This window comes from Elephas maximus, chromosome 7 (genome assembly GCF_024166365.1).
Source record: "Elephas maximus indicus isolate mEleMax1 chromosome 7, mEleMax1 primary haplotype, whole genome shotgun sequence".
NCBI classification, from domain to species: domain Eukaryota; kingdom Metazoa; phylum Chordata; class Mammalia; order Proboscidea; family Elephantidae; genus Elephas; species Elephas maximus.
The window spans coordinates 24913694-24941483 of NC_064825.1; the positions used below are offsets into that span (position 1 = coordinate 24913694).

The 27790-nt window shown below is 38.1% G+C and overlaps 1 protein-coding gene across 5 annotated transcripts in view; it reads left to right on the forward strand.

Moving 5' to 3' along the window:
* The first annotated feature begins 1467 nt into the window (after positions 1–1467).
* The window catches only part of MTMR2 (myotubularin related protein 2), a 79966-nt gene continuing 53643 nt past the window's right edge, over positions 1468–27790 (forward strand). Inside the window, exons 1-3 of one of the 5 annotated variants that reach the window (XM_049889579.1) lie at positions 1878–1892; positions 8076–8476; positions 9565–9635. Coding sequence is in view for 2 of the 5 variants with exons in the window: in XM_049889576.1 (XP_049745533.1) it covers positions 1792–1892 (101 nt within the window). In the remaining 3 variants the exon portion in view is untranslated. The other 4 variants (XM_049889578.1, XM_049889580.1, XM_049889577.1 and 1 more) reach the window with 4 other exon arrangements.

Sequence of the window (27790 nt, forward strand, 5' to 3'; positions counted from 1 at the left end):
ATACAGTGTAAATTAAATCCAGTTTAAACAATGTGATAATTCTATTTATCCCAGCAAAGAATTGTTTTGTTAAGGATTATCTAGTTCTTTACAGAAAAAAACCTGGCATAATTTATACCCCATATAAGAGATGACTGGGATTCAATCTCAGCCAGAAAAATTCCTTCTTCTCGTCCTTCCTGTGTCCTTTGTAACAGAAAATTACTAGCAGAAGCATTTCCCCTTTACCCAGTTCCTGTTTTCTTATCACAGTTGTATCCTTCTACCCTCCCTTCCTGCTCTGAATGGGAATTTGAGAGGGCAGGGAAAGATCTCTAAAAGTTTGCCCTCTATCCAATACCAATCCATGTGTCTAATTCTTCTCATGTATTCATCAGTTTCCTCCCCATTTCCTTGTCTATACCTCTTTGTATGGACAATGGATTAATGACAAAGTGCTTGTCCCCTACAGCACTTCCAGACCACACAAACCCATTCAATTTAAGTCACAGTAGGACTAATAGTTTGAGTTTCTTTTCTAGGGTTCTCTCTCGATGCTGGGCAGAGGTAGGGGGTGGAGGCTGGGGTGGGGGCGAGGGTGGAGTGGAAATGGAAAGACGAGCACTAATTTTTTCCCTACCTGTGGTATACTTTTCCCATTACCCTTCCTCTACCAACCACTTCTTAACTTCTCTGCCACCCTTCCTATATCTTCCCTTCATAACAACTACCAGCTACTGAATGAAATTCCCTTCGAAATTGTTTATATACATTAGTCCATTCCATTCTAAGAATCCTTACGAAGTAGGTAGTAGTAATAATAGCTAGCACTTACCGAGTGCTTACTATGCGCCAAACGTTAGTTTAAGCATTTTACACGTATCAACTCATCAAATTTATGAGGCTATTATTATTCTTCCTATTTTATAAAGACACTGATATTCAGTGTCTTGGGTCACTCTGTTGGTAACTGGCAGTGGCAGGATATGAATCCATGTCTCACTGGCTCTAAAGTAGCCTTCACGTAATCCATCTTCATCCCACAATCATTATTTTAGCCCCTATCTGGTGAATATTTCACCCTCTCATCTCCCACATCCTCATCCTTACGTCCCCTGTTATCTTCCTCCCTCCCTGCCCACCCTCCCTTATGCCCCCTTCATCCTACTATCCGTCCTACAATCCTCTTATCTCCGTGCCATCTCATCATCCTTGACTTTCCCCACATTCCTGCTTCAATCATACCCGCGCCCCAAATCATTGTTTCCTCCTTCTCTTGAGACCCTCGTCCCTAGTGGTCCTTATTCCCCTCGCCTATTTCTACCGTTTCCCCTTCTTCCACAGCTCTTGTCCCTTCCCACTCACGGGATTCTCTCACCCCGAGAACAGTCACTTCCCTTTCACCGCACCAGAGGCTGCGCTAGGAGGCGTAAGGAACGCAGCGCGACCCGGCCGGCGTCTGAGGGGCGCCGCGGGGTCCGCCCGCTCCCCTGCAGCCCCCGGGCGCGGTGCAGTTTGGGGGAACATGGCCGCTTCCGGTCTTCCTCCCGGGCCGGCGCTCGCCTGACAGCGGCCTCTGCTCGGAGCACTCCGCCCTCTGCTCCTCCCGCCAGGCATCCGCGGAGGTCGCTTCAGCCTCTCCCTCCTGCTATCCCCGCCGCGCCATGGAGAAGAGCTCCAGCTGCGAGAGTCTTGGCTCTCAGCCGATGGCGGCGCGACCGCCCAGCGTGGACTCCCTGTCCAGGTAACCAGGACGCCCCGGGCCCCGCCCCGTTTCTCGTTCAAGGGGGATGGCGAGGGGCCGGGAACCGAATGGATGGCGCCTCAGCTCGCAGATTCCGGCTCCTGAATGCTGCTCCGGAATTCTTTCCCTGGGACTTGGGAACCACTTCTTCCTCTCTGGGAAAAAGGAGGTTAAAACTCACTGCTTCTTTAGCTGCCTCTCGACCTTTCGTGTTCCCGTTTAGTTTCCTCCCCCGTCGAAGTGGCCCTAGTTCATACCTTTCTGTTAACGTGCCTCATTTCTTCTCAGATCTTTTTTTGGACAGCCCTTCCCCCTCCCTCTTTTTTTTTTTCCTCTCATTTCCTTCCAGCTTTTCTCACTCTTCACCACTTTTTCAAATCTCCTTCTCCAGTCTTTCCTTTTCTTCCTTTATTTCTTTAATTTTGGGGTTCTTGCCGAGCCATTTCCTCTTTTCCATCGCTTATCTCTTTCACGCTTTTCCCTTCGCTCTGATTTTCTTCTTTTCCCAACTTTGCCCAAATGAAAATGTTCCCTGTGCTTTTTTTCCCCTAAATCTTCCAACTGTAAGTCAGTATCTAAGAATCTGAGTAGCTCTTATCCCCGAGTGGTGGTTTTCATCCTTCATGGGCTACCGGTTCTCCAGGTTGTCATTTTCTTGTAGCAGATGAGATTTTTATCCTGGAATTTTGAGGAAGACTTTAGTTTATGCAGTTTTGCAGAGAGCTCTTGTGAATATTAGCTAAACGTGTTTTGGGTGCAGTTTTTTTCTTTGGTTTAAAAATAGTGATTTAAAATTGTATTAAGAAATAATTGTGAATGTTATACAGCCACAATGAAATTAGGTTCTTTTCCGTTGAAAAATGGTCTAATTGTTATTTGAGAGTTTATAGATACTAAACTGCGGTGTGGAAAAACACAATTTTCTACCTCTCCCCCCCCAATAAATCGAAGTTGCTTTTTTAATTCGGTTTAGACTGCTAACTATGGGTAAGTATGGGTAGTACTGCCATTTTTTTCCTTTTGGTGTTCAGTACCTCCTTGGAGAATCATTGGCTATTATCATAATTTTAAATTAGATATCTTCCTATACATACTCGCAGTACCCTGCCTACCCCTTTTTATGAGCCCTTAACAAGCACACTGTAATTGTTGGTTTATCTTCTCAACTAGGCTATAAGCTACTTGAGGGCAAGGACCATATTTTTAATCCTTTTCATATATCCAGCACTTAATGTAGGCCATACATCTGTAGGTGCTCAATAACTGAATTTGTAGGTTGAATTATCCAGGAGAGAAGAATTTATCTTTGCATTTAGTTACATATATTGTACATTTATTTCAAGAATTAAAAAAAAAATTTTTTTTAAACATTTACTACTATGAAATTTAGAAAGCCAAGAACTTACATGCTCAGTTGTAGAATCCCTCATTCAGAAGACAGATTGGAAAATTATAATTTTATGGGAAAGTTACAAATGAAAATTATAGTTTGCAATAGAATATAAAGAAAACAAACGAGACAACTAGTCAACTAGTGATCTCATCCAAGGGCAAGCATTTAGAACTACAGGAGGCAGCATAGTATGGTAGAAAGAACCAAGCTTATACTGAAAGTCAGGAGGCTCTGGTTCTAAAGTCCCTGGCTCAGCTAGCAATGTAGCCTGTAGCACCTAACCTTTCTAGTCCATAGTTTCCTCATCATTTAAAATAAGGGGTTTATCTAGAAAATCTGTAAGGTCCCTTGCAACTCTAAAATTATCACGTTATCTTAATGACAGTGCTTGTTAAGATGAATGTATTATCAATTACTAAGATATTCTGTTTAGGAATAACCTTTATTATGTATTTTTGAAATTAGTCAGTAAGCATCATCTATAATTATTAAGGCTATGCCACTTTAACCAATGGTTTCCTAATAAAAGAGAAAGCCAGCAAATTTAGAAGCTCAGACATGAATTTTAACTTCTTAATAAAAAAATTATGTTACATATGAATTCGAAAGAATTTTGATTATAGTAGATTAGTCTGGACAAAAACGTTTTCCACAGGGGAATTCTAGCTTTCCTTCCGTTCCTGTGGGAGGTAGGTAGACAAATAACATTTAGGGAATGTCTACTGTATAGAAGTCACTCTGCTGAATTCTTTCATATCTTGAAATAATCATCATACCTGTTTGTGGCACTTTCTTTAATCAACAATAGAGAATAGCTGCTTGTTAGAATAGACACTTGTTAGCTTAAGTTCATACTTCATATGGGCTAACACTAAATCATAGGTGACTGATACACAGGGTTGAGAACCGTGATTAGAATAGCTGTGCCTGCCTACGTGGCTTAGGTTTTTACTTTTGTTAACCTGAGACAACGCAAAATACAGATGTTTGGACTATCTCAGCCTTTTGCAGAAATGCAGTCATTAAATGTAGTTTAGTTTTCTGTTTTTATATAAGTGCTTAATTAGGAAATTGCCTTGTGAATTTATCTCGACATCTCTTGCAACTTAGCGGTTGATAATACCGTTTAATGTGTCACAGAATGTCTTTTATGTGTTGTTGTTGTTAGGAGCCGTCGAGTCAGTTCCGACTCATAGCGACCCCATGCACAACAGAACGAAACACTGCCCAGTCCTGCGCCATCCTTACAATCGTTGTTATGCTTGAGCTCATTGTTGCAGCCACTGTGTCAATCCACTTTTATGTGTTAGATTGTCATAAATTTCTGTTAAGGAAGGTTGTTTGTGCAAAAAATTATGTATACTTTCTGTTTGTTAGAAAATAAGAACTACATAACTGCATCTTTCTTTTTGGCTTAGCAAAAATCTTCAGCCAAACTTACAACTGAATTTGGTAATCTACTTATCTCTAATTTCTGCAAGTGCTTCTACTATTAGATGAACATAGTTTTAATTTTATGTGTTATGTTTAAATTAATAATTCGTAAGATGTTTTAGCCCTTCTGGAAAGTAGGAAGGATACAAATCTGAAAAATAATACACTAACCCATCTTGTTACCTATTGTTTTTGAAAACGACACACTCCATTGAAGTTGAATGAAAGGCTGTTGTGGGATCTGTAGTTCACATTAAACATATGTCGAGACTTGACATACGTCTGCAGCCGTGTCAGAGTTGCTGTTGTTTCTAGCTTTGCCTTCTAGGCCGTGATAGGCCAGATGCCTTTTGTCACAAAAGAGTGGTTTCATTCTTTATATGCTATCCAGATACCAGTTTCCTAATAAGCTATAGTTATTTCATCTTGTATACTTCAAAAAAGTTGTTTCCTTTGATGAATCCTGCTTGTTATTGCCCTACTTCAGTGAACTGTATATCCTGCTATTGTCCATTCTTGACACATGTCTCCACAGAGAGTTGTGAAAAAATTCACTTCAGCACACCCCTGCAGAGACAGAGTTGTAATAAAATTCGCTTCAGCACACTGGTAATCTGGTTATATTCTATAACTTTGTTCTTATTGGTCTTTCTCTGGTCCTCGTTGTAAGTGTGATTTATATAGGATATAGAGAAAACCATACTGTAGTCTACATGTGATAGTTACAGTAGGCCTGAGCCTCATAACTGTAATACATTATACAGCAGATTTTAACACTAAGTTGGTACTATTTTGCTTTCTTAGTCTCATTTTCCATTTTTAAGTTTGTACACTATTGTAAAATGTACTGCTTGAGTGTATTTCATTGATCACTTTTGATTATGCATAATCAGATGCTAAAATACTAGTGCCTAATAGATGCTCAGTGGATATTTGAATAAATGAATGTTGACTAAGTGTTCACCCCGATCTTATTTGTTGTTTCCTCTCCAAGGATTAAAAAAGGTTTTTCTCTGTTGATTTCGGCCTGAACAGCCAGTTACAACTTTCAAGTTTATGCTGAAGTTATTCTCACATGAAGCCTCCTGACACACTGAGCTGATTTTACTGGCCACATTATCTTCTCTGTTATATTCTCCTATGTATCTTGAGAATATCATGTCTCCTCGTCACCTATCTGTTTTTACAGCTGCTACTTTTGATTACTTTGGTCCCTTTCTCTCTAACTTATATAGTCATTTATTTTATTTAATGTGTATTTCATTCATCCTTCATATATTATCATGCTCTAGTTATTCTGAGCAACATGTGTTTGTCCCAAACTATTTTGGTTTTATCAGTTGATTTTCTAGTCCATAAATTCATTAGCATTATGTACATCCCATAATTACATTTAACTTACATTAAAAAGTTATATAATATACTCAGGTAAAGTAGTCCCCAACTAACTGCATTTTTAAATTGCATGTGTTCCTTAAAATTATTATCGTTTGAAAACAGCAAATCCTGAATTTTTGTTTCCATGAATTTTGAATATTCTTGTAGCCTGAAGATGTAGAAGAGATTTCAGGATTGCTAAAACATATTTTGTTGCAAGGTCTTGTCTCTAGTTTCAGCCTAAAGGTCATTGTAGGGTAATATGTTGGTAGGATATTTGCTTTGTTTTTCTGGTAGTGGTGATGAATTTGTGTCCAATCATACGTTCTTACCCATTCCCCTTGTGACTTTTGGCATGTCTTATTTGGCATGTCTTGTAAGGCAACTAGCCAGGATTAATGGGGTAGAAACTATAGCTATGGAACAAAGTGAAGCTAACAGGTTGACCTTCAACCTTGGCCTTACTATTAACACATTATGTCAGGTATCACTGGGTTTGGGTATGTCAGGTATTATATTGTTAAACTAAAATTTGGATATCTTGGATTCTCTTATTCCAGGACCCTTAAAGAACTTTCAACTTCTGTTAGGATTCCATATTATCGTGAACTAATCATAATTTCCTAGATTTTTCAGAAAGAATATTTGAACTAATAGAAGATATACAAGTTAGTACTGAAGCTGAGATTGGATTCTGTATACTCTTTCAGTGTTCCTCCTTATGCTGTCATCAGTTGTCTTAGATTAATGTAGATCAGTGGTTCTTAAAGTGTGGTTCCCAAACTAGCAGCATCAGCATGCCTTAGAAATATCTTAAAAATGAATTCTTGAGTCCTGCCTCAGATCTAATGGATTAAAAAATTTTGAGAGTGTGGTCCAATATTTTGTGTTTTAACAAGCCCAAGAGGTGATCCTGATGCATGCTGAAGTTGAGAACCACCACCTTCACCTTGGACCTCTTGCTAGGTGGTACGTAGTAACTCTATCAACATTAGCTGAAATGGACTAAGTTACGGTCTGTCTATGTTAGAGCTTCTGTCAGCCTGTTACTTGATAGCATTTTTGTAAAAATGTTGACTGAAGCAGTGGAAGTTGAAAGTCATCTCTCATGGACTTACAATATCTGATTTTTAGAAAATTTCCTGAGATCTTTTCTTTTCCAACCTTGAGTAACGCCAATCAAGAATTCATGTTTTAGGCTGTTTCTTAAAAATGGAACTTTGGCGAGATGCATGAGTGGTAACATGCATTTAGAAAAATTATTGTAAAAAAATAATTCCAGGAGGCTATTGCTTGAACCAATAAAGTGTGGATTATGCCCAAAGAAAGGAAATAACCTGGATACAGATGTCCAGAAAGCTGTAAGTTTATTTTGGAAAGCTGCCAAATTAATACTGTTGTATTTAAAATCACCAGGGCCAAAGGTTACATGTGATTCAGGATTCGACCCGTGGAAATCCTCCAAATTTTAGTAGGGAACATTTGCCCTTTTTAAGGAAATTGGTTTTCAATATGTAAAGCACTCGCAATCTTTGTGCCTACTGTAAGAGTCAGTTAAATTGGTGAATACGATTAAAAATTTAGAGAGGTGATAGGCAGGAATAGGGATTGATTTTTATAAACTTCCTTTCTAATGGAAGTCAGATTAAAAACAACTATGGAAAAAAAAAAGATTGACACATGGTTATTAAAATAAAAGGCACTATGGAAGATACCCTTTTAATAAAAATACCACTGTTTTCATTTCTGTAGCTTTATTACGTAGAACTCATTGTGTTTGTTTCTTCTAATGCGTTTCTGTGTACCACTGTTGTCATTATTATGGACCATCAATGAGCAAGCTTCATAATTCTTCCCCAGCCCAAGTGTATTGGACTCGTGGGCATTAATTGCAAATAAATTTTTGTTTTTTCAGAGACTCTTTTGAAAGGATATTTGATGTGATTGATTCTTGGACTCTTTAAATTATTTTAGTGGTTTAGATTAACATAGTGTAACAGAAAATTCAAACTAACAGTGACTTAAAACAAGAGAAAATTTAATTTCTTCCCCCCATAAAAGCCCAGAGATAGTCACTACAGATCTGCTATGGTGGATCTTAAGTGTCAAAGACACAGGCTTTCTAACTTACTATCTTCCATTCCCAAGGTTACCTCATGAACCAGAATTGCTGTTGAAGCCCTAGCCATTGCATCTTTATTCCAGTCAAAAGGAAGGAGGAAGAGAAGAAGGAGGGCATGCCCCCTCTCTTTAAAGGACACCTTTTTAGAAGCCACATACGGTTTTTTAGCTTATATCCAGTTGACCAGAATATGGTCCCATGGCCATACCCAGCCACAGGGGAGGCTAAGATAAGTGTGTCTTCTGTGAGACCTTGTGCCAAGCTAAAAATTGGGGGTTCCGTCATTAAGGAATAAGAAGAGAATTGGTATTGGAGACAATCAGCCACGCCACTTCTTCGGTTTAAAAATGGATTATTTAAAAAGGAGAAAGATGTTTTCCAGTTAAAATCCTCGGCACTTAGACCGGAGGCACTCTTGTATTTGCAGGTGAATGCAAACAGGCTTTGTGAGGGGGTTGTGCAGTATTAGTAAAGTAAGTAATACCTTTGGCTGATGATAGGCTAGTGATCACAGGCATTAGTTCTCTTGAGCTGAGCCACGATGCCCAGAAAAGGTCAAAAGTGAAATTTCTTGTGACACAGATGTCCTCTGTTACTGAAATTGGACAGCATTTTTCTGTTATACCCAAAGGCAGTACCTAAAAATAGAACACCTGAAATAAGATGTTGTATTGGAACTTTGCTTTCTAAGTGATAGAAATAAATTAAAAGTAATGATATTGGTAATAACAACAATAATATAAATAATAGCACTTAGCATTTGTTAAGCATTTACTGTATGCTGGGCATGGTGTTAAGTCCCATATATGCATTTCTCATAACAACTGTGTAAAGTAGACAGTATTATTGTTCCCATCTTACAGACGAGGAAACTGACGATTAGAGAAAGCAATTTGCCATTTCAGCCCAAGTGTGTTTGACTTAAGAGTCTTATGTGCTGTGAAGGACTGACCAGGCCTGAAGATCTGGCACTGCGGGTTCAGGCCCAAACTTTGTTGTCAGAGGGCAGCCCCAGGGCAGGAGGGTTGGGTGGTAGTGACAGGCCGAGAGTTTCCTTGACTGGCTGTCCTACCGAGCAGGCAAGTAAGATATACATTAATTAGCTTGTTGAAAGTGTCTGTATTTGGAGACAGCTTTCTCCAGCACTGAATGTTTTAGCCTTCTGACTGAAGGTAGGATGATTAATTTTTCTTTGCCTGATGATTAAAAAACACATTGCCGTTGAGTTGATTCCGACTGTTAGCGACCCTATAGAATAGCCCCATAGGATTTCCAAGGAGCAGCTGGTGGATTCAAACTGCCAACCTTTTGGTTAGCCAAGATGATTAAGAAGGTAGTATTTTCATTCAAAAGAACAGTTTTGCAATTTGATGATCAGGTAATTTATGAAGCAAATAATCATGAAAACATGACGCCAACCCTCCTCCCCAGGCTTTAAAGAATAACTTAGAATAATTTATTATAGGGTTCCTTAAATATCTGAATTCCCCTAAGTTCCTTTGTGTTTGTTTACAGTTAATGTGTTAAGAGCCATTGACATTTGAAGATCATCAGAAGTGAAGATAAAACATCTCAAAAATTATAATGTAAGTGAATGGGAAAATGAAAATTAAAAATAGACAAAAGTTAATATTGCCAGCAATATTTCTGAGATTGATATATATTATCCCAAATGAAATTTATGCATATGACCAATCAATGACTTCAAACTTCAGTCCCAATTCCATATCTAAGTTCTTAAAGCCCTGTGTTCTCTTCTGCCTGGGAAAAAGTCACTAAGTTTTATTCATCTGGTAATTTTCCTTTAGACTTCTTTGGCTTCCCTGTACTGGCTTTTTTTTTTCCTCCTAAGTATTTTGCAGTTTGGCTTGGGAAGAGGGTGACAAGCGCTTATGTTATTTTTAAAATCGTCTGTACATAGAGACTGAGGTCTTTGCTTTCCAGATGCTGATACACGTTACATATGGTACCCAGTTTTAATTTTTACAGCCATTCGTATGTCTGTTAGTCAAAAATATGACCAGTTTGCTAGCGAGACTCCGTCCTTGCCAGTCTCCTTCCTTCCTCTCCTCTTCCTGTCTCCCTTCCTACTTTCCGCCTCTATAAATATTTGCTTAGCATCTACTGTGCCCCGCACACTGTTAGATTCTGAATTCCTAAGATGATGGTGCTGAGACAAGTTAAATATATATTTTTTTTATACTGTAGGAGCATTAGACATTATCCAGTTAGTGTTTCACAAGGGTGCTGGGTGAAAACCGAGCTTCCTAGGATCCAGCTCATACATTCTGAATCACTGGGTGCAGGCCAGAGAATCTGTACTTAAAGTCTGAGAACCACCGATCCAGATGTTTTTTTAGATTCAGGTTCAGCTCTATAAGTTTGCAGATGAAGTAACAGACCTAGAGAAATTCAATAACTTACCCAAAGGCACAGTAAATGCTACAAGGGCAGGACGGATTGTTTTTGCTGACTCCAAGGTCACAGAGCTATTTAGTGCCAGAGCAGGCCTCCTGACTCCCAGTTCTTTACTTTACCAGGTTAGGGTCATGACTTCTGTTGACACAGCTTCACTGTGTTTCATGTCTATAGAACCCTCCCCTCACACTGCGTATGAGATCATCACCGTTCCTGAAACAAATCATATGGGTTATATGCATGAAAAACATGTTGTGTTTCTTCATTTTTAGTCAGTTATGTGGCTGATTCTGATTTCGAAATCATTGGGGGATGATAGAAAAAAGCCTGGTTGTCCAGATAAAAGAAAAAAATTTTGTTTTTGTTTCCATGGCTAACTCCCTTAGACTTTAAGCTTTATGCTTCTCAAAATTAGGGATCTGGTTTCAGTTTTGCATGATAGTAGCTAGTTTACAAAAAAAACAAAAACAAAAACAAAAACAAAACCTGTTGAGTTGATTCCAACTCATAGCAACCCTGTAGGACCCAGTAGAACTGCCCCATAGAGTTTCCAAGGAGCACCTGGTGGATTCAAACTGCTGGCCTTTTGGTCAGGAGCCTTAGCACTTAACCACTACGCCACCAGGGTTTCTAGTAGCCAGTTTAGTGCTTTGTAAATAGTAGGTGCTATGACTCGTTTTTTATGAATAGTTTAAAAGGAGCCCTAGTGTTAGGGTGGTGAAGCACTGGCTAGCCGCTGATCTGTGTCTGTAAAGATTACAGCCTAGGAAACCCTATGGGGCAGTTCTGCTCTGTCGTATGGGGTTGCTGTGAGTTGGAATCGACTCTATAGCACACAACAGCAACAATGTGAATAGTTTGCTGTTAAAACTTTGGTTTTTCTTTTGGATTCTTTGAAGTACACTATTAGGCGTGGTTTTATTTGGTTTGTACAGAATCTGTTGCTTTGTACAAGCCAGAGGGCTTAAAATAAGTTATGTTATATTTATACTGTATTGCTATAGTTGATATTTTCAGTATCTCCGAGACATTCTAAAATATTTTCTGAAATGTAAGTTTACATTAATTTTAGTATAATTTTGTCTGTATTTCATATTGTATTATATATGTTATATTGATAGTTACAATAGTTACTCAATTGTAAACTTACATTATTAAATGTAGTTATTGTAATTTTTTTGAAATATTGTGTAATTCTTAGATCACTAATAAGTTTAGTCATAAAATGCCACTGTCTCATTTTTTTCTAGATATTTTGGACATATTTGAATTGTAAGAATTTTTTAAAAATTGACGTCTTTAAATATTTATTCATTTCTAACAAGCTTATTTGATTTTGTATTACACGTTTTCTATTAAATTTTTTTCATTCTCTTTGTAACTCTAGATTCAGAATTATAATAGCTCTGAAAAGGAACTTTAGCTATTAGGTAGTCTAAGTCTCATTTTTTGTGTGGGAACACTAATGTTAAGGGATTTGCCTAATTGTAGATGTTTTGTGAATGTTAAAATATACTTGTGAACAAACAGGATGACATTCATTATATTTCTATGATGATATGTGTGAAATGCTCTGAAAACTGTAAAGTATAGCATAAATGTAAAATTTTATTATGATTAAGCCATGATGGCGTGTCCACTGAATTTCCTTTTGAGTTCATAGAAAACATTTACTACTACCGTTAGTTTTAAAGTCAGGAAGAAAAATACCTGAGCTTTTCGCTTGGTCTCTTATTTCTTGTGCTCAGATTTTGAGTGTCCTTTAAGTGTATTATATGAGAGCTACTGTGCAGGTTACCTAAATTTCTCTTTGACTGTGCTAATCTAGATTGTCACCTTATAGAATTACACAAACCATTCAGAATGATGTTCCTGTATTGGAAGAGTTCTGTTAGCAGTTTTCTTTAGAAGAAAATGGTAAATGAATGAATGTTTGCTATTATCCCTTAATGTAATCAAAGTAGCTACTAGTGATATTAACACATTTTGACGTAGTTTTTCTGGTTAAGAAGCTGTTTCACGTATCCTCTCAGTTGTTTCTCACAACAGCCTCATTCGACTAATGAGTAACTGAGGCCCAGAAAGGTGACATGATTGCCCAGTGTTCCCTGCTTGTGAGATATGGGACTGGAACTCCAACATTGGCTCTGAATGTTACACTGTTTCTACTGTCCAGTGTAAATTGTAACATGGAAGTGGTCAGGTCTCATGAGGTATAAAAAAAAATACAGTTTGTTATTTAAAACAAATCCTAAATATTTGAAAATTGTTGACAGGTTCACCTTGTCTGTGGTTGTTAGGTGCCATCAGTCTAGCCATAGAGTTGGCAATATGTGTAGAAAGTAATGTCTCTGAGAGCACTTTGACATTTGTAAAGAGCTATGCTAATGTATTAGTATTGTGAAACCATTATTAAAAAATCTATGTTTTCCTCATTCTTATCCTACAGATAGAGATTTAGAAAAAAGACAAAAGCAAGCAAAAAAGCAACGACAACAAAAAAACCCAGTCCCTTTTTTTGGTTTATGATTTCTAATAACCAGTTAATCTGTTAACTAGTAGAATATTCGAAAATGTGGGTAGAACAGTATTGAGAATTATGAAGAAGAGCCCTTGGCAGGTATGAATCACTGAGTGATACCTATATGTTCGATTTTTTATTTAACATCTGCAGGCTACAGAGAGAGATGTTGAATGCTTTTCTTTTCCTAGTGGATGTTTTAAATCAGCCCCTGAATAAAATAATCTCTGTTAACTTCACTTGTATGAATTTGAAGTATATGCGTGTTGTATTGCATTACACTGAAAGGATAGTGATAGATTAATAGTAATAATCAGTTTTACTCTGTCTTGGAAGAACAAACAAAAATCTGCCTAGGTGACCTAAGGAATGGATATATAAGTTTCTGACTTTAACAATGATTTCGTATTTGTATTGTGGGGTGAGAAAATGGCATGAGAAGTCATTTATCAAGACGTGAATTCCCTGTGTTTTCTATAATTGTCCAGGTGAAAGTGTTAGTTGAGCAAGCATTTATTAAGTAGATCTAGTCCCTCTTTCAGTGTTCACCACTCATACTTCAGTTTGGGATGGAAGTGTTTCTTTCGTAAAGGAAATGCAATTTCTGAGTATCATGCTAGTTTTCGGATTAGTATGACGTATCTTTCAGCTAAACTGATACATAAAGAATTTTTTCCCTTATGAATCCATATAAGTTTTAACGTCATCTATCATGAGAATTCGAATCGGAGATGTTTAAAGGGATTTCTGAGAAGCTCCTTTGAGATGCTGCTGAGGGTCTGAGGGTTGGTGCTGGAATTTAAAGTCCCTCCCACACTCCAAGCCTCACCTTATCCCCCAGGGACATACTCATTTTTGTTAAAATACTTTGGTTTTTACCTATTTTACATATTTATATTTCCAGATAAGATCTTCATTGAAAAAACAATACTCTGAAGAAAAAGACTTTATAAATAACTTTTTGAAAAATGATCTGGTTTTTCAGACTTGCTTTTGAGTTATTATATACACTAGTTTTTAGTTTAGGAAATATAGTCGATAGACCTGGAAATAAAATAATACAAATTAAACTGTAGCCAGGGCCGCATGTACCTTAGAATCTTGAGATTTTTCAAACGAAGTGCCAGCATGTGCCAGGGTGGAGACTGTTGCAGAGCTCAACTCCCCTTTGTTTCCCTGAAGAATTACAAAATGCAATCTCTTATCTCTGTCAATCATATGCCATGATGATAAGATCATTTATGTCATCATTTTTATCCTATAAAAAATAGATATGTTAAATTAAAAAACACAGGGTTCTGGCATAGCAGTTTTTAAAATAATTACAAACTGTAAATAAATTTGTCTTTAGGGGTTGTTTTTCTATTTTGGGGATCCTGAAAATATTTTGACAATAAGTCTTTTATGTTCCAATGCCTTATGCACACTGCAGTCCTTTTATTATTTTTTTTTAATAAATTTGCAACAGAATGACTAATAGGGCATGAACAGTGCTTATAACACTATAGTCCATTGTTAAGTATTGAGAGCAAAATTTGCATTCACAATCAGAGTATAGAACACATTCTTAAATATTCTTGGGCAAACATGCAATGTTTGTGCTCAGGACATTACTTATAAGAAACTACTTTTTAAAAAGGACCTTTTTTTTTCCCATGGAGTACTGAAGAAAAATTGAATGGGCAATAGGAGTGACATGGTTTAAATAAGGCAAGTGGTTTAGATCTTATTGTAATGACTGTGGCCAGTAATAACAGGGAATAAAAGAAACACAAACTCTCCCAAATCCTGTGAAGGCATTTGTTTACTAATACACATTAAGATGAGTGTCTTGTCTCTAGGTTTATAGGTTTTTTGTTTGTTTGTTTGTTTTGAATTAGTGTATAATGCTCTTGTATGTTTATGGGCATCTTTAATTTTCAGAAATATTTTTTCACTTTTGTAAGAAATGTTTTTAGTGGATTTTGAAATATTAGATCAGGATAAATAAGAGGAATATAAATGTATTTATGGTATCTGTTAGTGTTTGGGTTTTATTTTCTGTTCATTAATGTGAAGTACTCCAGGTGTCTTTGCGATTGCGATTGACAATAAAGTAGTGATAATTCCATTAACAGTTCAGCACGCTATTACTAATGGTCCAGCAAACCAATGGGGCCAGAGGGTCAATGCTTTGCCAAAAATGACACCGAAAAATATTGTGGTGGAATTAGTTTTGTGATTGAAGCTCTGGGCAGATCTTCTGCTTGAATATATCAGAAGTTATGTAGAATGTGTGTGTGTGTGTGTGTGTAATTTCCCCCTAATATATGTGATTTTTGTTAAGTAATTTGTCAGTTTTCTAAAACTTCTTAAATTTTAAAGTTTTTATATTCGGTTTTCTTAGTGCACATGAAGATATTTTACAGTACAAATCTTAGTGAAAAGCACTTCTAGAACCAAGTGCTTTGTTTCATTTTAATTTGATTAGTGGGGTCCTCCTTAAAAGGAGACCTTTATTTCTGATTTCATCTTATTTTCCTGTTTAAAGAGGCTGCTGTTATATTTCCACAATGCTGTTTGTTGAATACTTTCTACCAGTTAAATAGGAGCATGAAGTACTCTCTATAGAGCATACTTTTTGTTCTTTAATGATCTCATAAGATATCATTATCCTCAATTTATAGATTAAAAAAAGCTTAGAGAGAGTATGTAATTTGCTTGAATTATTATTTGGTAAGTGGTGAAAACCTTGTGGCGTAGAGGTTAAGTGCTACTACAGCTGTTAACCAAAGGGTCGGCAGTTTGAATCTGCCAGGCGCTCCTTGGAAACTATGGGGCAGTTCTACTCTGTCCTACAGGGTCCCTAGGAGTCAGAATCGACTCGACGGCACTGGGTTTGGTTTTGGTTTTTTTGTGTGTGTGGTGAAAACAAGCCTCTGTGACACTGAAGCTCATGTTTTTGATGACTAAGCACTTCTACCTACGTCCTTGTTCTCCTCTGTGTTCCCTTTGCATCCTTTATATCCCTTCATTCTCTCACTGTACAGTTATGAGATACTTACATATCTGTTACCTTCATTAGGCTATAAATCCCTTGAATTAATCAGTCTGTTTTCAGCCCTACCTCCTGTGCATATGCGGAAGGAAGGGAAGGGTAAGAAAAAGAGAGAGCTTTAGGAAGTTTCTGCTCCCCAAATGGAGGGATAGAGTAAGAGGAGCAGAAGGGGAGATGACTAAGAGGTCTTTAGTTCCAGATGGAGTTCCTTAGTCTCCATCCTTTCAAGGAAGCTGAGGGAATATTTGGAGGTGATAAGTGAGCCTGCCATCTGGAGATAGATTTTTTTTTTTGCCATTACAGCATGAACAGAGATGCCTGTAAGTCCAGTAGTATTGAGTCAAGGTGTATTTCTGTGGTAGATACCTGAATTTGTTTGCTGGGATATAATTTTCTTAATTTGCAATTTTTTACTCTGATTAATTCTCAGGAATGAGTAAAACTAAAACAAAAATCTCTTTAAAACAAAAAGTAGAAAAGTTATGCTATTTTGAAAAGCATATTACTGATGCTATTTTGAAAAGCATATAGGGAGTAATTTCTACCCCCTTCACCAATAATTAGTTTGTATAATTCTATTCCTCTAAATGCTACACTGAACTTTGAGACCAAAAGGGTAGAGTATTGCTCTTAGAAATACTATAACAAAGGAAAAAGACATTCTGTTATAATAACAGCAGACCAGTAAATGTGTGGGCATGACTAAGAGTCAGATGATAGGATTCCTGTTTTGGTTTTGTGGTGGAAAGAAAACTCTGTCACTTAGGCTGAGATAGTGGCAGGGCTATATGAAAACAGAGGATGACTAGCGCTGTACTTTATTATACCTCTTGTACCCACTGTAAACCTAAGTTCTGTTCTGTTACGTGTGTGTGTGTATGTATTCCTCTGGTTATTTTGTGGACCCAGAAGTTAACATTTTAATAATACTGACTTTATTCGTTTTACTTAGGGAAAAAGAATTGTATAGTTTAAGGTGGAATGAGTGGGTAAGAGAGAGGGGAATTTTTATTGAGAGTGATTTCCCAATTAAAAGAGCAGCGGCTCTGAGAATTTGGATGAAGGCATTTATCAATGTAAATTGTTTGCATGTCCATATAACCTTTAACTGCTTTTCTAAGGGCTGATAATGAATTAGAATTTAGTATGTTAAAATAATTTTAATAAGACATAATTGCAGTTTTATTCCAAGAAGTATTTTGAGCCTCTTGGGTAAAGAATGCTATGTAAATGTGACTAAGTGTAAGTATAAAGAGTAATTTGGTGCTATAAACAAGAATGAAGCCCTGGTGGCACAGTGGTTAAGAGCTCAGCTGCTAACCAAAAGATCAGCAGTTTGAGTCCACCAGCTGCTCCTTGGAAACCCTATGGGGCAGTTCTACTCTGACCTGTAGGGTTGCTGTGAGTTGGAATCGATGCTATGGCAATGAATTTGTTTTTTTATTAACAAGATTATGCCAAAGTATTGGTTATATTCTTTCAGTTTTGTTGCTTTTGAGCAAATGTTCTTTATAACAGCTTTGTTAATTTCTCATATGTATATGTTGATAAATATTTTTTGACATAACATACTTATCTGAATAAATATGACAGTGTCCTTGAGTCAACAACCACCACCCTTGAGGTATTATGTTCATTTTATTCCAGAGTACACTGAATTCTCCATTATTTTGAATCTTACTGGTTACTTGCAGGTTATTCAAGGCCTGGGAATTTTCTGTTTATTTATGGCTTCTGTATTTAAGCCATGTGAGTGCTTTTTGTACTTCTGTTAAAGGATTTATAGAAACAGAAGGGAATCATGATTATAACTTAATTTTGTTGCTAAGTGCTGTGATAAAAGGTTTGGGCAAAGTAGGGCCCGTTTGGGCAAAGTAGGGCCCACGCTAAATGGGAATGAAGAACAAATTTTCATGATGCTTCATATGTGAGAGGGCTTTCTCTGGGGAAAGTTTATGCAGTATAACTGAGAAATGATCCTGAAGGATAGGTTTTTGAATCACATTTTGTGACTTGCCACAGATCTTTTCTTTGTAGTGAAAGATTTGACCTTACTGAAATATTTCTTAGTATGTGTTCTCTGTAAATCAGTTATCCCTTTAAATTATTTTAGTGTAGTTAAATTTGGCCTACTTTTTTATTGTTGTTTTTAATATAATGGGTATGTTGTAAATATTAATCTCTGAAAGAGTTCTGGCTTTTACTTGAGAGGTGGTCTTGGTAACAAGTATTATTGAGTTTGTGTATTTTATCAAGCTAGAAAACATAAACTTGTTTGAAGACATTGGAAAGATCTAGTTAGAAAAAGCTATGGATTAAAGATGAATGTGCTGACAGGTATACATCCAGGGAGTCATCCTGGAGGAGTGTTAATCTAGAAAGGCTTCCTCAGAAGATGTCTTTTGTTTCTTAGTCCCATAAATGCTTGTTTTTAGCATTAAAATTAAGTTTTAAACATTTCAACTGTGACTTCATTTTTCACATTTCAGCACAATTGTCAGTTGCAGGATGCTGTTCCCTTTTTTGCAGTGGTATTTATATGTGAAAGAATATTACTGTTTATACGGCATTTTCCACATCTTTATAATTACCCAGTGATATCAGTAGAGCAGGTACTTTTATCCCCATTTTGTAGTATGAAATTGATGTTTCAAGAGGCTAAATGAATTTCCATGATTTATGAGGTCTAATTTTTCATTCTCTTCTAGCTTAAACTTACATGCCCTGGTATGTGTTGGCAGCTGTCAAAGTGCCCACTGCTGCATATTGTGAAGGCGCTTGTTAGTATGGCTATGTATGATTGTCTACTTTTAAACGCTTAACTGTAGAAGTCCTTTTATTGTCATGAAATAAAATAGTGCACAGCATTTGACATGAAAGCAGAAAGGGTTACATTTCCAATGATGAATTAATAATTGGAACTGGTTTCAAGAGAGGAAATACTCAATTTCCTTTTCAGGAGGTTAATAGTTTTTTTATTGTGGTAAAAAGATATATAAGAAAACATCTGCCAGTTCAGCAATTTTTACATGTACAATTCAGTTACATTGATTATATTCAACATGTTGTGCAACCGTTACTACATCGTTTTCCAAATTATTCTACCACCTTAACATAAACTCAGTGCCTTCTAAGCAGTGATTTTCCCTTGCCCCCTCCCTCCCACCTCTGTTGTCCTGTTGTTAGTTGCTGTAGAGTCAATTCCAACTCACAGCGATCCCATGTGAGCAGAGTAGAACCGCTCCATAGGGTTTTCAAGGCTGTGATCTTTCAGAAGCAGATTGCCAGGCCTTATTTCTGATCTGTGTGTGCCAATTTAACACCGCGTGCCTTCATTAATATAAAACAAAACGTTATACACATGAAACCTATTTTCAACTGCAGCAGCCAAGGGGGAGTTGCAGATTTGTGACATTTGACACTGCCCTGCCCATTAAGTAGGGACCTCACCCACCCATATCAGGGGCCTGAGGGCTGCCGGTATCACCCACTCCATCTAGCCACCCATGACAGGGGTCTGAGAATAAGTGGTGCTTCCCAGTTCCTCCAGCCAACAGGGTCAAGTGTCCAAGGACCAGCTGCAAAACCCATCCCCTTACGTGCCCTAGGGAACAGGGACACTCCGTCCACCCAGGCACCCAGGAGCAATTGTTAGCCCCCTGCTTTTCTCCATACATAGCCCTCTACTGCAGCCAGATACCCACGCCTGCTTTAAACACCCCTACGCAGCCCTGCATAGGTGTAGATGAGAGCCTGCACCACACACTTGGTGACCAACGACCTGGACACCTATGCCACACTCACCCAAGAAAAGTGAACAGCCTCTTGGGCTCACACACCTAGTAGCTGCTCTGGCCACCTGGAGATAGGGATGTGAGAGCTTCAAAGATGCCAATAACCAAAGTAGCGCATATGCCCAGTCTACTTGGATAAATCAAAACAAAGCAAAAACTGGGACACAGTAAATATACAATAAATAACATATTGATGGCTCAGAGACAACAATCAATATTAAATCACATGAAGAAGCAGATCAAGATGGCTCCAGCCTGGGACCAAAATAAAGAACCAGGAAAACTTCTAGGGGAAGATAAGGTCTTAGAATTACTGAAGATAGAAATCAAAAAATTAGTATACAGATCTCTTCAGGAGATCAGGCAAAACTCAGACCAAGCCAAGGAATACACAGATGAAGCAATAGAGCAATTCAGGAAAACAATACAAGAACAGAACAACAAATTTAACAGGCTGCTAGAAACAATAGATAGGAACTAGAAATTCAAAAGATCAACAATAAAATTTCAGAATTAAACAACTCAATAGAAAGTCACAGGAGCAGAACTGAGGAAGTCAGAATTAGATAGAAGATAAGTCCCTTGACACCAATTTATTTGAGGAAAAATCAGAAAAAAAGAATTTTAAAAAATGAAGAAACTTTAAGAATTATGTAGGATACTACCAAGAGAAAAAACCTATGAGTAATTGGAGTACCAGAACGGGGGAAGGGGGTAGCAGAAAATACAGAGAGAATTGTTTACGATTTGTTGGCAGAAAACTTCCCTAATATCATGAAAGACGAGAAGATATCCAAAAAGCTCGATGAACCCCACAGAGGGTAGATCCCAAAAGAAAGTCACCAAGACATATTATAATCAAACTCGGCAAAACCAAACCACCAACCTTTCAGCTAGTAGTTGAGCACTTAACCGTTTGCGCCACCGAGGGACGACTGCTTTCACCCCTGGTTACCACTAAGCTTTGGTTTCCTTACATTAATACCTGTTTTAGATCAGTGGACTCATACAGTATTTATTTTTTTGTGACCGACTGACTTCACTCAGCATAATGTTTTCCAGGTTCATCCATGTCATAGCATGTATCAACATTGCATTTCTTTTTATGGCTAAGTAATGGGGTCACCATGAGTTGGAATCTACCTTATGGCGATGGGTTTGGTTTGGATAACATTGTGTTGTGTGTATATACCACATTTTGTTTATCCATTCATCTGTTGATGGATGTTTAGGTTGTGTCCACCTTTTGGCTATTGTGAATAGTGCTGGAGGTGAACAGGTTTCTGCTTGCATTCCTGCTTTCAATTCTTTTGGGCCTATACTCAGGATTTGGTTTGTTGGGGCATATGGTGGTAGTTGTTAGTTGCCATTGAGTCCAGTCTGACGATATTTAACTTTTTGAGGAACTGCCAAACTGTTTTCCACAGTGGCTGTACCATTTCGCATTCCCACCAGCAATGGATGAGGGTTCCAGTTTCTCCACATCTGCGCAACACCTGTTATTTTCTGTTTTTTGATCATAGCCATTCTATTGGTGGTGAAGTGGTATCTCACTGTCGTTTTGATTTGCATCTCCATAGGTAACTAATGACTTTGAACATCTTTTCATGTGTTTGTTGACCATTTGTTTATCCACTTCAGTGAAATGTCTGTTCAAGCCTTTTGCCTATTTTTCTTTTGGGTTGCTTGGTTTTTTTTTTTTGTTGTTAAGTTTTAGGAGTTCTTTATATATACTAGATTTTAAACCCTTATCAAATTTATGGTTCCCAAAATGAAGGTGTATTTTTTGTTGGTTTTGTTGTAATAAATTATCTTGATTTTTCTCTGTCAGAGACTGTCTGATTATGGATAATTTAGCTCCTTGCTTCTTTAAGGATCAACTTGTTAGGGTTTTAATCCTGAATTCTGTGTTTAACCCCATTCAGATAATCTGAGTTCCTGTTCCAGCCTCCATGAGGTAAAATAGTAGTTTACATTTTTTAGTGTTTCTGTTTGTCAGGGAATATGCTAAAATCTTTGCATTGCATTTTTTTTTTTTTTTTTAATCTTTAAAAGTGTGTGAACAGTTCCTGGCATGTGATAAGCACTCAAGAAATATTAACTAATTGATTCATTCAGTGAACAATTTTTTAGCCCCTACTATGTTGTCGACCTTGTTTGTTTGTGTGCCAGACATTATCTAAAGCTAGACCAATATTTTTCAATCCTTTTTTTTTTTTATCGCCTCCCTCCCCCCACCCCTATAGTCCTTTTGAATCAAGTCAATGTGTTTGGTATTTTTTGATTGATACTTCTCATCTTTCACAGTATCAGGGAAGTTTTCTGCCAAGAAATCTTCAACAATTCTCTCTGTATGTTCTGTTATCCCTCCCTGCCTCTGGTACTCCAATCACTCATAGGTTATTTCTCTTGATAGAATCCCACATGATTCTTAAGGTTTCTTCATTTTTTAAAATTCTTTTATCTGATTTTTCTTCCAATATATTGATGCCAAGTGCTTTATGTTCAAGGTCACTAATTCTGCCTTCTACTTGCTAAATTCTGCTCCTCTGACTTTCTATCAGTTTGTCTAATTCTGTAATTTTATTGTTAATCATCTGAATTTCTGATTGCTGTCTCTCTGTGGATTCTTGCAGCTTATTAAATTTTTCCTTATGCTCTTGAATAACCTTTCTAATTTCTTCAGCTGTTTTATCTGTGTGTTCCTTGGCTTGTTCAATATATTGCCTGATCTCCTTTCTGATGTCTTGGAGAGTTCTGTATATTAATCTTTTGTATTCTGCATCCAGTAATTCCAGGAAGGCACCTTCATCCAGAAGATCCTTTGATTCTCTGTTTTGAGAGGTTGTTGAAGTGATCATGGTCTGTTTATGTGGTTACATATTGACTGTTGTTTCCCAGCCATCTATAAGTTATTATATTAGTTTATTTTATGTTTGCTTACTGTATCCTAGTTTCTTGCTTTGTTTTGTTTTGATTTGCCCAAATGGGTTGCTTGAATGAGCTAGCTTGATTATTTTCACCTTTGGAGCTCTGACATACTGTCACCAGATGGCTAGAGCTGGTATCAGGTATATGAGCTTATGAGTTCATTCACTTTTCCTGTGTGGATTAAGCTCAGGTGTCCAGGTAGCTGGTTATCAAGTGTGTGATACAGTTTCTATTGTACAGTCTTAGGGGCAGCGGTGTTTGGTGTAGGTACCGGTATCTGATTGCAGCAGGGGGTCACGCTCTGAACAAGGCAGGGGGCTGAGGACCATCCCCCGAGTGTCTCTGAGGAAAGCACGTCCCTGTTCCCTAGGGCATACAGGTGGGTGGGTTCTGCAGACGGACCATGGGCACCTAATGCTTTTGGTTGTAAGGACTGGGAGGTACCAGCTATCCTTGGACCCCTGTTGCAGGTGGCTGGGTGACCTGAATGGAGCCACAAGACCTTAGGCCCCTGATGTGGGTAAGTGAGGACCCTATTTAATAGGCAAAGCAGTGTCGAACATCAAACACCCACTTCTCCACCGCACAGCTTAAACAGTTGCAGTCTGCCGGGAAGGGCCTATTCTCCTGAAATAGGCCCACACAGGTCCATGCTGGGGGAAAAGGTATTCAAAATCCACGGACCGTTTATGCCTGGATAGGAGCCGCTTCTGTTGTGAGCTACCCCAGTTAGTGGAGCTGACAAATTATGTTTTCACCCTGATATGAATTTATTCCTTCTCCAAGGCCAGTAGCATGGCTCAGGATGCTCAACAGGGCCTATCTCAGGCCCAGGGAAATCAACAGGCACTGAAGCCGACTTAGGGGGGAGAGCATGGTAAAATATATGCGAGTACTTAGCTTTTGCTGAGAGTGCTGTTCTCTGGTTCCGGAGGTGTGAGTAGGCTGTGCAGCTGGCTGCTTCTCCCTGAGGAAACTGCAGCTGGCCAAATGCTACTACCAGCCTGCTGCAGCTGCTCCCAGGAATGGCGCCTGAGGGATCCCAGCGATTCAAGTCTGATAATTCCTCTCCGCTTCTGAACCGTCTCTCTTTCCCCCTGCCGCTCAGTCCATTTTCTAACTTTGCCTTTGATGTTCAGGGCTCCTAGCTTGTCACAAATATAATCGTTTCACTTCATTTTTCAGGTCTCTGTTGTACGAGGGTTCACCAGAAGCATCTGTCTATCCCGCCATCTTGGCCCTGCCTTGGGTTTGATATTTTTGGAAGGAGCCTTTTTAGACATTTCCTAATTATCCCCTTCACCCATATATATTTAATACCACAGATATACTGTATATTGGTTTATGTACTATACGTATATCTGTGCTTTATACATAAAATGGGTAACAATTTTTTTTAACCTCTCTCCATCAAGAAACAATTTTTGCCCTCTAGGGCAGACCGAAGATATATTTGAAAACCATATGCATAGTGGTGACAACTGAAGCCATAGGAATATGTGATATTTCAGAGAGAGAGAGAACAGAGCCAAGGTTGGAACTTTAAAGAGAATCTATGTTTAGAGGGGAACTGGAAGAAAAGAACCTAGAGAAGGAAAGAATACTGAGAAAGGCAGTAAATTTTGATGACAATGAAGCTTACAGTGAAATGAATTCCAAGAGAGAGGCAGTCACAGTGGCATCAAATATTGTAGAAAGGTTAAGGAAGATGAGAACTGAGAGAAACAGCGTCACTGGATTTGTTCCTCAGGTCACTAATGACATCCAGAAAGCTTTGTCAGTAGAGTTATTATGGGTAGAATTCAGTTTGAGTAGTATTAATGATTTTGACATAAACCGATTGCCCACAAGTCAGTTCCAACTCCTGAAGACCCCATATGTGTCAAGGTAAAACTGTGCTCCGTAAGATTTTTAACGACCGATTTTTAGAAGTAGATCATAAAGCCTTTCTTCTGCAGTGCCTCTGGGTGGGCTCGAATCCCCAACCTTTTGGTTAGCAGCCAAGCGTGTTAACCATTTTTACCATCTAGGAACTTTACTAAATAGCCAGTGTTGTAAAAAGACCATGTAGGCACGTCTGCGCATGCATGCACGCTTGTGTGCGCGCGTGTGTGTGTGCGCGCGCACACACACACACACACACACAAAGACCTTTCCCTAAGAAGACTGGATGTGACAGAATCAAGAGCACAGGAGGAAGGACTGGCCTTAAACCTGAGAAGGGGTAGCTCATCACCTGAGATAGGAAGGAGTGAGTATGGGCATAAATAAGGTTTGCTGGGGGAGGGGCAAGAAGTCGAGGTAGTCCTTGTCTCATTGCCTCAGTTTTCTCCTTCATATCAAATTAGTGTTTCTAAAACATTACATCAAACCTTGTTAATTTAGGAAGGGATTTAACATAGCAATAAATCTAGTGGATTTTTCTCTTATTTTTCTTCACTGCCCTATAGTATTAAAAAAAAAAAAAGTACTTATTTTGAGACATTCTTGGCTGTCACTCAAACCCTCTCTTGAGTCTCCCATCTCTCTAACCATTTTTCCCTGCTCCTCTGCCTCCAGTCTTTATGCAAAATGGATGTAGTTACATTCACTAAATCCCAAATCTCTTCTTGCTTTATGTTATTTTTCTGGGCTATGTGACTCAGTTTCATGGATTTAGCTATCATTTAGCTGTAACCTCTTCAAGGAATGTCAAAACCGAGTTTCCAGCTGCCTGGTGAACATTTCCACTTGGATGATTTGCAAGCACCTCAAATTCAGCATCAGTCTATTGCAATATTTATACATATGCCACTCAAGCCTACTATTCCTTCCATATTTCCTATCTTTGTCATTATGTGGCCTATTCCCTTTGCCTATTAAGTGATCTGGTTGCTTATTGTAACAAATCTGTTAGAATTTATTGTAACAAATTCCTCTAGAATTCCGCCCCCCCCCCGCCGTCAACACTACGTAAAGAACAGGGTATCACTCTGTACATAGAACTAATTATGTGATATTTGTCCTCAGAAATGTTTGATGGCTCCTCATTGCCTTCAGAATATAATCTGAACTGTTAGCATGGTGTCCAGGTTACTTAATAGAACATAGCCTTAACCTTTCTGGATTCCACCCCTGCCGTGAACCAGAAAGCCCAGTCACGGTAGGTTTCCCCAAATAATCTTCTGTTTACTTAAGCTGTTCTCTGTCTGTAATGTTTTTACTCCCCTACTCTATCCATCAAATACTACTAGTAGGCTAATGTTCAGCAAAACATGACACATCTTTCAAGCCTATCCCAACCTTTCCCAATCGCTCACATTTAATCCTTTCATCCTCCATGCCTAATGTGTGTGTGTGTGTGTCTGTGTAAACCACTCTTGTGGAATTCATCACGATCATACTTACAAATAGTTAAATAGGAGTGTACTTCTCACAGGAGGCTATAATTTGAGAGCATATCTAATTCATATCTGTATTACATTTGTCTTCCAACCCATTCAACACAGAATAAGCGATAAATCAACATTCCCAAATGGATGAATGCATGCAAGCTAAAATGCTTTGGCCTACTAGTATTAATAGTGCTACTTGTTTCTCCGTGATTACATTACAGCCTTCTTCATCCTAAAAACTCCAAGATGAAACTCATCATTCCCCAAACTATCCTCTTTTCTTCACTCCCTAATTTAGTGCCACTAGTTCCTAGTCAATAAGACTTGTACTCATATTTTAACTTTTCCTTCTCCCTTGCTCTTTATGTCAAGTCAGTTGCCAAGTTCTGTTGACTCTGTCTCCACGGTGTCCTTTGCATCCACTCCTTTTATTTCATTTTTACTGCTAGTTTAGGCTCTCAGTACCTCTGACTTGAATATTATAATAGTCTTCAGATTTTGCTGCTCTTATAATTTATCCTTTCACCTATTGTTAACCTTTCTAAAGCCCAGTAACTTTCCGTGGCTTCTCACTGCTTACAAAGCTAAATATCTTATTCAGGACCTTCTACGGTCTAATCTAAACCTTTTCAGGCTTATCTCTAATTGTGCTTTGTAAATACCCTATACTCCAACCAAAGTGGCCTACCTCTTACAATAGTTTAAACATGCCAATAATTTCCCATTTCTGTGTTCTTTCTCATATTTCCTTTACTTTGTGAAATTTTTCTACTTCTTCCATGTGTTGAACCTGTCCTACGTTTTATCTAACCTAAAATGCCACCTCTTTATTAAAGCCTTTCTTGAGCCCCTAAATTAAAGCTATATGTAAACTTTCCTAGGCACCTGGGTGGTGCAAGCATTTTGCAATCTGCTGTTAACACAAAAGTTGGCAGTTTGAACTCACCCAGCAGCTCCGCAGAGGAAAAGCCTGCTTCCATACAGACTACAACCAAGAAAACCCTTTGGAGCAGTTGTACTCTGTAACACATGGGGTCGCCATGAGGCAGGGGCCAACTTGATGGCAGCTGATAACAACAACAGCGTGAACTTTTCACCCCTTAGTGCTTTGTTTCTGTTTTGCTCACTTACCATACTCTACTTTGAGTGTTTTGTGTATTCGTGTTAAATCTTCCCACTGGAGTGAAAGCTCACTAAAGGAAGCAACACTGTCTTATTTATTTCTTTATCTAGAACAGAAGTATCTTACATATAGTAGGAGCTTAGAAAGTACTGATTACGTTAAACCCAGAGATTCTCCAAATAATATGCTAGTGAAGGGAGATGAGGATTTATAGAATTCGAAATGAGAAAAGACTTTTTTTTTTTTGCAATCAGGAGGTCATTAATAATTATAGGAAGAGCCATTATCAGGGATTAATAGAAGCAGAAGCTAGATTGCAAGGGATTAAGAAGTGAATACAGTTTTTCGTAATGTGGAATGTAGCTGAACTCTAAGAAATGAAATATGATCTTCAAATTTGGGAAGAGACTCGTGAAGGAAAACCACATGTGGTACTTAAAAGAAAAATGAGTGTGCTGTCAAAAATGCAAGTACCAAGGTTACTCCAAGTCATGCATTTTTGTTTTTCACCTTGGCAAAGAAGTACTGCAAATGAGTCAGAAC